The sequence below is a fragment of the Mobula birostris genome, chromosome 9, assembly GCF_030028105.1.
Source record: "Mobula birostris isolate sMobBir1 chromosome 9, sMobBir1.hap1, whole genome shotgun sequence".
Lineage (NCBI taxonomy): Eukaryota > Metazoa > Chordata > Chondrichthyes > Myliobatiformes > Myliobatidae > Mobula > Mobula birostris.
This window is the reverse complement of record NC_092378.1, coordinates 23760207-23775874: the sequence shown is the minus strand read 5'-3', so window position 1 is coordinate 23775874 and position 15668 is coordinate 23760207. Positions and strand designations below refer to the sequence as shown.

Here is a 15668-nt window from a genome sequence, read left to right as displayed (position 1 = left end):
ACAAGAGATATGATGTCGCCCCGCTGTACTTCATAGTTCCTCACACTCCATCGGTTTAAAAGCACTATGTCACAGGTAGTTCCTCCAGGAGGATTTAATGATGGCTGAGAAATAAGAAATAAAAAGTATCAAAGTTTGAAGTATAACCCATGTGAATATAATTGTTTTGTAACAAAACAATTAATGAATATGAAATAAGATGGGAAATATACTAATTTTATTCCTTAAGGAATCACCTTTGGAAAAATCTTTGTCTATGGACTTTTTGTAAATTGTATTTATTTTTGTCTGCAAGAAAATGAATCTTAAGGTATAATATGATAACATATACATACTTCGATAATAAATTTACTTTGAACTTACTCTGGTTACATAAGGAAAGTGACTATGCTTAGTACCATGAAGCATTTGCAATATCCTGGGCACCTGAAAAGTACGATATACATTTCATTTTTTTCTTTGATTTGCAGACTTCAAGCTATAACCACACCAAAACAACTCTAATTGATAAAACATAGCATTTTAAATAATTTATGTAATTTGCATCATGAAAAATTGTATTCTTGAACAAAAATAATTAGATGTGCCTTTCAGAGATCCCACTTTCAAGGAAATTGCAGTGGATTTATACTAAGCTTTATTGCTATCAATCTATGTAAAATGACAGTATATACAATTAGACTGTTAAAATTAAATATAACTGAAGTAAACATAAAATAAGATTTTATTAAAAATGAACAAAGCAAATATACAAAATTACTTGCTCAAAATAATATGTTTAGAAGGTAACAGAAGAGGCAAAGAAGTGGGTAGGTTTTAAAAGTGATTTTTATTCTAACAAGGATCAAGGCAATCCTGCATCAAGGTCTCTGAATTGAAGGAATAGGTTCGGGTATATTGGAGGCTATCTAGGTAGGTTACGATATTCCAATCTCCTTCTTTTCAAGCTGTGTACTGAATACATCAAGTTCCTCAGGAAGAGATAAACTGCTGTTGGCAATGCTGCCTGATTTTGTTTTGTAGCCCGTTATAGCTTGCGACTCCCACCATAACTGACAGCTACTCTGGGACTCAGTTTTAGACCGGCATTGTCTCTTGGCATCTCTGATAGTTTATGAAGGCAACTCAATTTGAGTGCTGCAGTCCTAGACTTCAGTAGGAATTGAATCGCCCGGTTCATCAATGGTTTCTACTTTGGGAGCACCTGGGTTGGCTTCTTTGATGCACAGTCTTCAACACTCTTGCTGCTGATAAAAGACCATGATGGTGGTGACATGCTCATCCAGGCTGACAGCTGAGTCTTTGAATGTGTCAAAAAGCAGTCACATAGAAGCTCATCTATTTCCTCAGACCCACATGTTTGTCATTCTGTACTGGAACTTCCCGTTTCAGTTCCAGGGAGAAGTAGCACAGTGTGGACAGGTTTGGATCACCTCCTTAATGACCACACAGCTATGATCAAGAGTGTTTGGGCCCCTAGTGGGATAAGAGATGTGTGGGAAGTAGAGTAAATAGACATGAGTAGAACAGGTTCAACCAACATGTTCATTGCAGCAGCAGCAAAACCAGAAAGATGAAACTTCCACCTTAGGAGCTACCTGAGCATGAAATTGGATACTAATGTGTGTAAAAAAAATAAAGATACATTTAGGGAATTAAATTACACATCAGAATCCAAGACCACACCAGGATTGGCAGGAAAAGCATCAACAATTCATCTGTCCATGTGATTGTGTGTTAACTAAACAGAAAAGTTCTTGGTGATTGAATTATTTCTCCCATACACTATTTCTTTTAAGATGAAGTATACATCAAAGTTTATTGGCATAAAGTCTTTGAGCAAATAACTTTAGCATTCCTGCTACTCAAATTGCACGCGTTTACTATTCAACATCCACTTTACAAAGGCAGGTGATCAGGAGAGAGATAAAATTATCTTATAAGTTTAATTTCTAATCAAAGTATCCATTAGAATGTAAAGCTATTAAACTGCAGAATAACACTTATTATTTAACCTTTATGAAATTACACTCCAGAAATTTACCTTTAAAAGTAGTGCAACTGACTCTATGAATATTTGTATTATGTTAGTCAATAAGTTTAAAGCTAAAACAAATACAATATTGGAAATAAAAAATTCCCGTCATGATCAAAAATTCATTCCTTATTAACTGATTGTGCCTGAAGCCTTCCTTACTTAAGCAATGACTTTTTAGTGCATTTGATTTTGTACATATAATTCTGCTTTCAAGTCAGAGAACAATTGAGCACATTTGATATATAAAAGTTGATGGATACTTAGAAATATCTAGCTTAATATTTTGGAGATTAATTATCTATCCTTTGTATAATTCAATGTATAGATTTGATTGACTGCAGGTCCCTAAATTGTAAAACTAGCAATTTTATCTATGACTTTTGACTAGTGTATTTTAAATATATATATTTTGTTCTAACACATTAAATGTTTCATCCGTCATTCTTTCCTAAGTAAATAGTTTTCATGGGGATATTTAATATCCTTGCAGTTCTTTGCAAGTCATTGTGGATTATATTCAAAATAGTCAAAATTATGCAATATACATAAGGATAATAACTGCATTCAAACTATTTTACAATCTGCCGGCAATTGTCCCTCAGGTAAAAAGCAAGTGATTATGATTTTTCACTTGATGCAAGATATTGAAACATCTCACAGTTGGGGATAAAATTAAGAATTCCTGGTCAGTTATTACATGTCAGCAAATATTGTCGAACCCTTTCTAAAATTAAAGCTATTCATACAACAATTGCATTGACAAGTTGAAAAACAGTTTAGTACACTTTTCACGTATTTAAGTAAAAAATTATGGTCTTTCTCAACAAAATACTGCATGGTCAATAAAATATTACAAAAATAAAATGCAATGGATGTTCAAACCTATGAGGAATAAGATGTCAAGTAAAATCTTTTTGTAAAATTTTCTTGTGATACATGTAAACAAAGTCACATCCACTGTGTTTATGCCAGCAAGTCAGATAAAGCAGCTTAACTGTAAGTAATTTTTCAAAACAATCAAGGGAAGACAGAGCAAAGAGATAGCATTGTGTCCTACCTGATCTCGAGCTGATTATATATCCCTTCCAAAATAATAATGCCTTCTTCCACTTTTAATATTTTCCATTTCCACTATATCTCACCCCATTCCAACCCCACCACCTCTGCTTTTCTGCTACTGAAACTTTCAATGCCTTTAGCTTACATCTATTCTTGAATATACCAGGAATAAATAAAAAAAGAAATAAAAGACAAGTGCTGAAAATTTGAAAAAATAACAGAAAATGCAAGAAACATAGCACGTCAGGGAGCATCTGTGAAAGTAGAAACAGAATTAATGCTTTAAACTCAAATGCCCTTTACAAATAGAGGGGGAAAAAGCAAGTTATAAAGTCTTGCTAATTGTGGGCAATAGCTATACTGAACAGTGAATGGAATTAAACATTGTGTAATCATCAGCAGCCATCTCCACCTTTGGCCTTATGATTCAAAGTAGGTAATTGATGAACTGGCTGAAGATGATTAGGCCCAGGGCACCACACTGAGAAATTTCTGCAGCAATTCCACAGAACTTGAGATGACTGACCTCCAACATCTACTCATCTTCCTTTGCCTTATGTACAACTTCAACTACAGGAGCATTTACCACTTATGTCCATTGACTTCAGTTTCACCTGAAGCTCTTTGTTGCCTTAATGTCATGAGACGTCATATTCACCTCACCTCTGGAATCTTTGTTTAATGTTGAGTCCTCGTGAAAATCAAACCAGACATCAGTTAGCAGGTTAGCAATAAAATGATAAAAAGTGTAATTAATTAAGTGCCGCTTGAATGCATTGTTAAAGATGCATTCCATCATTTTCCTGAAAATTGAGTGCAGACAGATTGAGAGGTTGGAACTGTCCTGCTTCTTGTGAACAGAACATATTGACTGATTTTCCACATTCTTGAATAGATGGCAGTATTATCAAATGATAGACTGGCTAAAGGAGCAATTAATTCTGGAACAACACTGGTGCTATAATTAAAATGTTAGGGCCAACTTCACCAACTATAAATTCCATTTCTAGATCAGTATGGGTGGTCATGAGATTTTATTCTTTCTTTGTTTCAATATGAAGGTTACAATAGCATTGAGTGGATGCTAGGCCGTATAAAGGGAGCATGTTCAGAGACAACCACTTTGGTGACCCTCTCCGGTGACATTAATGATCCTTGACTGAAACAGAATGTAATGTATTTCACTATTAAATCAAGCAGGAGCCAATATGGTTGAGATTTCATTTACCGAAAGACGTACTATTTTCTTCTATGTCATAGTAGGAAGTGTATTGAATTTGTATTAACAGCCAAGACAGCATGGCCTCCCCACTAATCTCCCTCCTGGCACTTATACCTAAAAGTAGCCGAAGTGCTACACCTGCCCATAACAGCTCCTCCCTCACCTCCATTCAGGGCCCCAGGTAGACCTTCCGGATGAGGCAACTTCTGAATCAGCTGGGGACACCCTTGTGTCTGCTGTTCCCAATGCGGCATACTCTACATTGGTGAGACCCATCGCAAACTGGGGACTGCTTCATCGAGCATCTCCGTACCTTCTGCCACAAGTGGGATTTCCCAGTGAAATTTATTAACAGAGTTAGCTTCTAAAAAAAACCCACATTGGGCAATCCTCATGATTAATGTAATATAACCAAAATGTAAGATTTCTTATATTAACTGCCCAATAATAAAATCTAAAGTTTGGTAAGGCTAATCCTCCATTCGTTTTATCTTTCTGAAGATGAATTTTATTTAATCTAAAATGCTTATTCTTCCACATATAAGAAGATATAATAGAGTCAAGAGAATCAAAGAAAGATTTAAGAATAAAAACAGGCAATGCCTGAAAAAGATATATAAATTTAGGTAATATATTCATTTTAATAGAGTTATTTCGGCCAATCAGCGATAATGAAAGAGGTGACCAATTTGAAAGTATCCTTTTTACGTGATTCAATAGGGTAAGAAAATTTTCTTTAAATAGACGCTTATAGTTTTTAGTAATTGTTACACCTAAGTAGGTAAATTGGTTTCTTTCAATTTTAAAAGGAAGGTTAGAATTTGTTGGTATCAAATTATTCAAAGGAAAAAGTTCACTTTTATGTAAGGTTTAACTTATTCTTTTTAAAGATAAGTGAAATGGAAGCCTCATAAAAACATTGAGGGAGTCTGCCAGACTTGAATGAATCCAAAAAAACTAAACATAAATGAGGTATAAGCAGTGAGGAAAAGAGCTTGTAAAACTCTCCAGAAAATCTATCTGGACCCGGTGCTTTCCTCAAGTGTAATGAGCGCACAGCCTCAACAATTTCCTCAAAAGAAATAGGTTGTTCCAACAAGGTTAGTTAGGCAGGTTCAATCATTAGGAATTAATATTGAAGTAGTAAAATGGATTCAGCAGTGGCTGGATGGAAGACGCCAGAGAGTAGTGGTGGATAACTGTTCGTCAGATTGGAGGCTGGTGACTAGTAGTGTGCCTCAGGGATCTGTACTGGGTTCAGTGTTGTTTGTCATATACATTAATGATCTGGATGATGGGATGGTAAATTGGATTAGTAAGTATGCAGATGATACTAAGATAGGTGGAGTTGAGGATAATGAAGTAGGTTTTCAAAGCTTGCAGAGAGATTTAGGCCAGTTAGAAGAGTGGGCTGAAAGTTGGCAGATGGAGTTTAATGCTGATAAATGTGAGGTGCTACATTTTGGTTGGACTAATCAAAATAGGACATACATGGTAAATGGTAGGGCATTGAAGAATGCAGTAGAACAGAGGGATCTAGGAATAATGGTGCATAGTTCCCTAAAGGTGGAATCTCATGTGGATAGGGTGGTGAAGAAAGCTTTTGGTATGCTGGCCTTTATAAATCAGAGCATTGAGAATAGGAGTTGGGATGTAATGTTAAAATTGTACAAGGCATTGGTGAGGGCAAATTTGGAGTATTGTGTACAGTTCTGGTCACCGAATTATAGGAAAGATGTCAACAAAATAGAGAGAGTACAGAGAAGATTTACTAGAATGTTACCTGGGTTTCATCAACTAAGTTACAGAGAAAGGTTGAACAAGTTGCTATTCTTTAGAGCATAGAAGGTTGAGGGGGGACTTGATAGAGGTATTTAAAATTATGAGGAGGATAGATAGAGTTGACATGGATAGGCTTTTTCCATTGAGAGTGGGGGAGATTCAAACAAGAGGACATGAGTTGAGAGTTAAAGGGCAAAAGTTCAGGGGTAACATGAGGGGGAACTTCTTTACTCAGAGAGTGGTAGCTGTGTCGTATGAGCTTCCAGCAGAAGTGGCTGAGGCAGGTTCGATGTTGTCGTTTAAAGTTAAATTGGACAGCTATATGGACAGGAAAGGAACGGAGCGTTATGGGCTGAGTGCAGGTCGGTGGGAGTAGGCGAGAGTAAGAGTTCAGCACAGACTAGAAGGGCCGAGACGGCCTGTTTCTGTGCTGTAATTGTTATATGGTTATATGACATACAGCATAAGAAGTACTGGTCCCAACACCAACCCCTGCAAAACACCACTGGTCACTGGCAGCCAACCAGAAAAGGATTAAAATATTACATGGTTGGCACAACATTGTGGGCTGAAGGACCTGTAAGGGGGTGTAGATTTTCAATGTTTCCTTGAACCTTTTATTCCAACTCACTGCCTCCTACCAATCAGCAATGCTCTAACCATGCCAATAACTTTCCAGTAATAGCATCGGTTCTTAACTTGGTAAACAGCTGTATTTGTCGCACCTCGTCAAAGGCCTTCCAAAAGTCCAAATATACAATATCTATTGAATCCCTTTTATCCATCCTATGTGTAATCTCCTCAAAGAATTCCGACAAGTTTGTCAGGCAAGATTTTACCTTAAGAAAACCATGCTGACTGTATCCTCTCTTGTCCTGTGTCACCAAGTACTCCATAACCTCATCCTTAAAAACTGACTCCAACATCTTCCCAACCACTGAGGTCAGGCGAACTGGTCTATAGTTTCTTTCCTGCTGCCTTTCTCCTTTCTTAAAGTGAGGAGTGACATTTGCAATTTTTCAGTCCTCTGGCACTATGCCAGAGTCCAATGAATCTCAACCACTACCTCTTTCAGAACCCTAGGGTGGAGTTCATCTGATCCTGGTGACTTTTGTACCTTTAGGTCTTCTGCTTTTTGAGCACTTTCTTCCTTGTATCATGCAATTTATATAATACTAATAAAAATATTGAAAGAGTAACTGCACTCACTTATCTCCCCTCACACCCTTCAATATCTGGCAAACTGCTAGTGTCTTCCACACTGAAAACTGATACAAAAAAGATTCTGCCCTCTTCTATCAGTTTCTCCCTTCTCCAGTCTTTTACCTCTTTCACCAATCATACCCTCCCCTTCTCCTGGTTTCACCTATCACTTACCATCTTGTACTTCTTCCTCCCCACTCCTCCACCTTCTTACTCTGACTTCTTCCCTTTCTTTCCAGACCTGATGAAGGGTCTCAGCATAAAACATTGACTACTCTTTTTGGTAGACGCTGCCTGGCCTTCTGACATCCTCCAGCCTTTTGTGTGTGTTGCTTTGGATTTCCAGCATCTGCAGATTTTCTCGAGTTTGTGATCGGAATTAAAAGTTTTTTGTTTGTTAAGAAGAATGATTAGTGATCTCATTACAAAATACCAAATTCTAATGGGATTAACAAAATAGATGCAGGGATAATGTTTATTCTGACTAAAGTGTTCAGAATCAGTAGTTACAGTCTCAAAATAACAAATTTGTCCTTCAAACCTGCTTGGGAAGAAATTTCTTCACTGCAGGGATAGTGAATCTTTGGAATTAAGAGAACCACAGAGGTTCTATTGCCGAGAATGTTCAAGACATTGACTTTTCCTTTTAAATATTTATGGTGAAAGGTTAGTGCAGAAATTATAAAACACCAACCATTATATTATTGAAGAGCAAAGCAGGCATAAGAGGCCAAATGGACTTCTCCAGTTAAGTTTGAAGACAGCCTGCTTTCTTTTTGTCCACCTGATCAGAGATTTGTTGTTAGAATATATAATCTTGACTGTAGAGGAGGCCGTGGATAGATATTTCAGAATGGGAATGGGATGTGGAATTAAAATGGGTGGCCACTGGGAGATCCTTCTCTGGCGGACAGAGCGTAGGTGTTTAGCGAAACAGTCTCCCACTCTGCATCGGATCTCGCCAACATATAGAAGGCCACATCGGGAGCATCGGACGCAGTATATCACCCCAGCCGACTCACAGGTGAAGTGTCACCTCACCTGGAAGGACTGTCTGGGGCCCTGAATGGTGGTGAGGGAGGAAGTGTAAGGGCACGTGTAGCACTTGTTCCGCTTACAAGGATAAGAGCCGGGAGGGAGATCAGTGGGAAGGGATGGGGGGTACGAATGGACAAGGGAGTAGCTTGGTAGCGTAGGGGGCGATTCCTGCGGAAAGCAGAAAGAGGGGGGAGTGAAAGATGTACCCCATGATGCTCTCCCTAATCCAGAAAGCAGGATCTCCCAGTGGCCACCCATTTTATTTCCACATCCAATTCCCATTCTGATATGTCAAATCATGGCCTCCTCTACTGTCAAGATGAAGCCACACTCAGGCTGGAGGAACAACACCTTATATTCCGTCTGGGTGCCTCCAACCTGATGGCATGAACATTGATTCCTCTAACTTCCGATAGTACCCCTCCTCCCCTTCTTACTCCATCCCTTATTTATTTTTATGTACCCCCCCTTTATTTTCTTCTCTCTCTGTCCCTCTCACAATCATTCCTTGCCTGCTTTCCATCTTCCTCTGGGCTCCCCTCCCCCTTTCTTTCTCTCTAGGCCTCCTGTCCCATGATCCTCTCCCTTCTCGAGCCTTGTATCCCTTTTGCCAATCAAGTTTCAAGTTCTTAGCTTCTTCCCTCCCCTTCCTGTCTTCTCCTATCATTTTGGATCTCCCCCGCCCCCTCCCACTTTCAAATCTCTTACTATCTCGTCTTTCAGTTAATCCTGACGAAGGGTCTCGGCCCCAAAACGTTGACTGTACTTCTTCCTATAGATGCTGCCTGACCTGCTGCGTTCCACCGGCATTTTGTGTGTGATGGGATTTTTGCAGGGAGCAAACTTAGTGCCAAAGATAGAACTGTCAGCAATTTGTTCTGGGGGATCCATACTAGTTAAAAGGACAGTAAGAATGCTATCTGTTAGGAAAGTACACCAGAGCAGCTACAGGAGTGATAAAATATGCCACAATATCATATCAAGCCTATAGAAAATATCAAGTGGATGGAGTACATACAGAATATTAATGGAACATTAAATACTTATTCATTTATACACATACCAAACCTTTTTGTCATTTCCACAATTTCAATTATAACTAACAGCCACAACAGAGATTTTATTCCTCTTGGTTCCTCTATTAAAATGACTAAAACACAAAATATTCCTATGTGCTTCATGGCTAGATCTGGCAGATACAATGCTGGCAAGCAGTTGCATAATTGCTATTAGGTAGAATGAGCTGAATCACACTTTTCTGTGTGTACTGTGCAGCAAATGAATTAATATAGGCATCCATTAGTCTCATGAGACCATGGATTTGCACCTTGGAAGGTTTCCAGGGCACAGGCCTGGGCAAGGTTGTATGGAAGACCAGCAGTTGCCCATGCTGCAAGTCTCCCCTCTCCACGCCACTGATGTTGTCCAAGGGAAAGGCATTAGGACCCAGACAGCTTGGCACCAGTGTCGTCGCAGAGCAACGTGCGGTTAAGTGCCTTGCTCAAGGACACACAAACACTGCTCAGCCAAGGCTCGAACTAGCTCACTAGACGAACGCCTTAACCACTTGGCCACGCACCAACAAAAATGAATTAATAACCAGTAATTATTCAAAGAAAAGTCTCAATTTCATTGGCTTGTAACTGTTTCCTGATTCTTGATGCATGAAAAACTTTGTGTACTGTACCTGCATTGAAGCACCCTCCACTCTTGCAACGGAGGCAACACGATCCAGAAATGTCACAGTAACTGGAACAGCAACGAAGAAACCACTAACAAAGGCCTTCAGGTACCGCTTGCCAAAATTAGTTCCACGTCCCATTATCTGAAAAGACAAAAAGTTATAATGTGAGTTTCAATATATTTGCAAGCATTGTCAGTTTTATTAAAGAACAAATGCAACAACCTGCATTTGAACAAGCAGCTAAATATCAATGCAATGCAAGGAAGTGCAAAGGCAAGTGAAGGTATCATATAGTAAAACAAAAACATCACAATATGAAATAATTTACTGTCAATCAGTAGATCACATCAGTGAACAAGAGCAATTCTGACTGGAATGGAACCTTTACTTCAATATTCCATCCTCACAACACCCCACCACACCCACCCCCCCCCCCGCCACCATTCATGCTGCCTACAATTTTCTTCCTAAAATTACAAAAACTCACTCTAAACAATACTCTCACTGTAATATTAAATTCCCCACATTCCCTGCTGCCTCATTTCCATCTAAATCTGGAACATGATCCTTGCTTGTGCTGAAATTTAAAAACATATTATACAGTAAATAAACTTTCAGAGTCACCAGTAGAACACACAGGACTGAAAATTATTTACTTCTTAATGGGCATTCAAGGCTATGCTCAAAATTGACCCCCTCTCCCATTATCTCGCTCTTCATTAAGTTACAGTCCCATTTCTTCTATGTCCCTTTATTACTGTCAATTGTCTGCCAAATGTTTTCCAAACATAATCATGAAATCTATAGGCAAAGCATTTCATTCATCCGAAAATCAGACATTTCAGAGCGCAATCAATAAATTGGTCTCCTCAGGCTTGTTAAAACAACCACTATCCTTATTTATCCTAAGCCGTTATTTTTCTTCAAACTTTTTCGATGTTTTATTTTCAAATATTTATGTTAACATTTAAATCACTTTTATGCTTCTATTTCACATCTGCTTGGAAGGAATGATTGTTCTAGATCCCTCAGTGCGAAAGCCTCCAGGCTAGTAGAAAACATAAATCACTCAATTACTGACAAGCCCCAGGATTCCATTCTCTTACGCTGGCTTACCTTTTTTGATAAACCTTACACATCACATCACAAAACTGACCCCCCCATCTCCACCCAGGATACTGAACAACAGGTATTTAGTTTCAACCAGAAGAGTTTTGCCCATGTTTGTACACAAGAAAATTTCTGAAGTGTAGAACTCATAATTTCACCCAAAAGTTGGTCGGAATTTAGAAGAAAATATTCAATGTTTTGCAACTCAGATTGGAAGCATCCAGAAGTTTCATCACATGACCTCACACTTTCAACCATACTAACCAAACAGCTTTGTTTTATATTTATTTGTATTCACTTAGAGTTTATAACTGAATCTAAATTTTAAAAGATGCCAACTGTAAAATTTCTTGAACCAATGCTCTTGTTTACCCACTTCTCCTTGAATGTGCATTGCAAGTACACATTTGAGCATAATTGAGTATTTAAATGCTTTCTGCAGTTCATAATATGGTTGCATGTATTCCTTAAAGTTTCATAACATGACCTCCTACACCTATTTCCTCTACATCTCAAATAGTTCGATTTGATGAGAACAAATAAAAAAGGTATTTTTAAAAAAGGTTTGAACATTGCTGGGCTGAAAGCTCATTCCAGCACGGTTTCTGGCCCATGGCCTGAATCTTAACTATTTTGTTTGAGTTGTGAATAACCCCACGCTGCTTAGGTAGCCACAATGTGCTCACAACATAACAGTATTTTGCTTAAAAAAATGAAAGGATCATATTCTCAATTGCTTTAATTGGAAGCAGAATCAAAATGTAAATGTGGCACTGAAATTAAGGAAGCCTTACACTTACATCACAACTTTCTAGCTGTCAGGACATCTCAGAAGTACTTTGAAAGCAATAAGGTACTTCTAAAATGCAGCCACTACTGCAAAGTAAGAAAACGGAAGGAACTTTATACAAAGGATAGCCCTACAAATAGCAATGTGGTAACGGCATTTTAAGAACAGTTTCTTCCTCTCCGCGATCAGATTTCAGAACGATCCATGAATACTATCTCCTTATTCATATTTTTGCATTATTTTTGTAACATAGTGACCTTTATGTCTCTTCGCCTTGTCCACAACCTTGAAAATTCTGTGACCATCATCATTGAAGGATAATAAAGTAATAGAGAGAACTAGACATTACAGATAATTGGACTTTAATACAATTCATTATGACCCATTAAAGCAAACTCTAGACTGCATAAACTGTTCATAGGTTGGGAATGTTAAATAGTAACAGTGAACATTAGAAAATATTTAGAGTACCACCACTGTGTGATGACTATAATGTTGGCATTAATATTTCAACTTCAAGATATGACTGACTAGCAGACTCTAGGAACACACTGCTAAAAATCAAGCTGATGGTTCACACAAAAGCATTTATGAAATGAAATGTACAAATTAAGTTCTAAACCATGAGATTTACTAAAGGTGTAAACTGATGTATACGGTGACATTATTGATAACAGATTAGAGTTATGATTGCACAATGGGGTTTCAATGCATGTATGCAAACCTTTCCAGATTCTCACTATCAATTATCCACTTGATTGGTATTATTTGTACAGTGTGTACAGTGGAAAAAAACTTGGGCACAAGTGAATTGCAGGCTTTTTTTAAATACACAACAGTATTAGGTATTTTCATCTGTGATTACAGCTGAATTAGCCATTTTTGTTTTAGCTCAGTGAAGAGGATGTCTGCCCAATTATCATTGCTTAGCATGATTCGGTAGTTTCAGTTATCAAAAACAGTATCATTCCACAAATGCATCAACTTGGCTTTCAATAATAAATTGCTAATAAGAAAAATAACATTCACATTTACAAGTTCCTCTATTCCAGTCCGTGTTTTATTGCTGTTTCTCCACCCCCCCATCCACAAGATACTTCAATCACAATATTCAATATCCACAAATAAATGGCCAATGGCCTACCAACAATATAATTTTAGCAGCAATATTCTTGAAGTAAATTTGATGGTTAACCTTAGAAACAACAAAGTAATCTCCAAAACACACTACTACAATCTCATGGAGGTAACTTGAACTCCTAAGCATGTCCCAAACAACGGAATTCCAGGCAACACACACAAAATGCTGGAAGAACTCAGCAGGCCATGCAGCATCTATGAAAAAAAGTATGGTCAACGTTTTGGGCCAAAACCCTTCAGTAGGACTGGAGAAACCTATTCCTCAATTTTTCTTCTCCAGTCATGCTGAAGGGTTTGGTCCGAAATGTCGACTACCTTTTTCCCCCACAGATGTTGCCTGGCCTGCTGAGCTCCTCCAGCCGTTTGTGGGTGTCACTCCTCAGCATTTCCAGCACTTTCTGGTTTTGTTGTACATTCCCATTATCTGCAGTTTTTCCTTGGACTCTCATCTTACAAGTTTTCCATGCTGATGAAAATAATGAAGCCGGACTTCTCTGCAGTTCCATTCAATTATTGGAAAATCAAACTGACCTTCCTCAAAACACATTTGCACATCCAACACCAGATTCCAAACAGTTCCAAATTCTGAGATTAGAAGAAATTAACAAGTGGACAGAGAAGAACATTCAAGTACATGCTCAAAGCCTCCTTGAAGAATTCCATTTCTATTGACACTCCAGAATCTCCGGCTCAGAGGAACATTTAAGCATGAACCTCAAAGTCATGTATTGGAAGCCCTGTGTGAGCAGAGCAGCCCACCAACTACCTACAGGCCCATCAGCACCAAGTCTGCAGATCCAACACTGGCCTCACCTATCATCTGAAAACTCACAAAATCAGAGTGGAAATAAGGTTCAATCCTAAGGGACCATCAGAGATTATTCAAACCATTTTGGAAATCACTTCATGCACTATCATAAAGAAGATCAATGCACTATCATTGCTTGTCAGTAAAATGGGTTTTATTATTGATTTGTTTCTCCATTGCATTGATAGCAGAAACAGATTCCTATCTAGCATCTTAAATAAACTAAATTTTAAAAGAAAACTGACTGGATATTGTGCTTAAAAATATTGAATATTAGTATTTTTACTTGTCTTTAATTCAACACCATAACATTCACTGAACTAATCTAGTTTAATGCAATTAATGTGATTATTATAATTGCAATAATGGTATAGGATTAAGAGAAAAAATAGTTGATGGCTGGGTGAACAATGGAGTGGGATCATAAAAGTACAAAGACACAACTGAATGATTTGGGGCGGGGGCAGGAAGAGAAGGGCACCAGAGTTGTTGACTGGCACAGAAGTGGACCTGGAAGAGAGTCATGGCAGTGTATGGCAGCACGGAGCAAGGTTTGGAGGGGTACTTAATGGAGGGAGACAAATGGATCAGAAGATGAGGGCTACAGAATCCGAGGGGTGCCAGGGAATTGTAGAGTAGGTGATACAGGTAAGTGAGTTAGCTTTACGAGGCAGAGTCGGGGTAGAATTAGAGGCAGGGGAAACAGGATATGATATGGCCACAAAGTGCTGGGGAGATTGGTACTGGGAAACAGATCCAGAGGGCATAGAGCAAATAGACTTCTTTGAGGCGGGGTGAGGGGGGTGGTGGTCAAAGAGACCAGTGGGGCAGAGGTTGGTGTGGTCAAAGAGTCCAGTGGGGCAGGGGCGGGGGTCAGAGTCCAGTGGATGGGGGAGGGGAGTGGGACTGTGGAGCGGGGAGGCGAGGTTAGGGGAAGAAGTGTAGGTGGTGAGCCGAGCACAGACAGCAGCTGGATTTGTGGGTCAGAGAATGAGCTAAGAGGCGGAGTGGCCGAGTTAAGGAAGGATTGTCTGGGGAATGAGGCGGCTTTGGGGCACTGAAGCGGCCGTCCCGGTGTCTGCTCTCCCGCACTACCCCGGGCGGCGGCGGGCAAGGGAACCGGCGTCAGGGCCGGGCCCACGTTCCGCCATCAACACACATGGCAAAACTAAAAGTTAAAGCGAGCGTCTGTTGGCACCAGCGCCCCAGCCCCGTCCTTTACCGTTTAACCGATGCGACCCTATTCTCTCACTGACCCACGCGCCTTCAAACAGCCCAACAACCCAGCCCGTGCAGCACCCCGAATCGTCACTTCCTCCCTCCCTCCCGTGCACTCACCCCGCGGGGCCGCGCCTCTCCCGTGCCCGCGCCGCTGGGACGCGCGTTCACCCCGATATGACATTTCACCTCGTCTCATTTTATGAAATGGTCTGGCTTTGCATATTAAAAGGAAAATCTACTCTACAGTATAACCTCTAGAGATCCTGCAGATGCTGGAAATCTTGAGCAAAACACGCACAAAATGCTGGGAGATCTCAGCAAGTCAGGCAGCATCAATAGAGGAGAAAAAATAGTCGGAAGTTTGACCCGTGTGCGCTGCAGAAGAGGGAAGTACACAATCTGCAAACACTAGAAAGTGAAGGGAAGATGCACTTTAAAAATATAAATAGTTTTGGGACAGCCAATCCTCCTGGAGTGCTGGAATACGTTTACTAGAGTGTTTATTGGTTACCAGAGGCCAAGACGCTAGGAAATCCAAATTACCATGTCATGAGATATGTAGACTGCATTTAC

General features: G+C 39.4%; 1 protein-coding gene across 3 annotated transcripts in view; it reads right to left on the bottom strand.

Moving 5' to 3' along the window:
- Positions 1 to 15253, bottom strand: part of immp2l (inner mitochondrial membrane peptidase subunit 2) — a 568918-nt gene extending 553665 nt beyond the window's left edge. For 2 of the 3 annotated variants that reach the window (XM_072267627.1, XM_072267624.1), the window contains exons 1-3: positions 15097 to 15184; positions 10030 to 10167; positions 1 to 104 (exon numbers count right to left, since the gene is read on the bottom strand). In XM_072267627.1, the coding sequence (XP_072123728.1) occupies positions 1 to 104; positions 10030 to 10164 (239 nt within the window). In that variant the 5' untranslated portion in view covers positions 10165 to 10167; positions 15097 to 15184. Of the gene's footprint in view, positions 105 to 10029; positions 10168 to 15096; positions 15185 to 15212 lie in introns of those variants that run through there. The other variant, XM_072267626.1, reaches the window with a different exon arrangement.
- Positions 15254 to 15668: the final 415 nt, after the last annotated feature.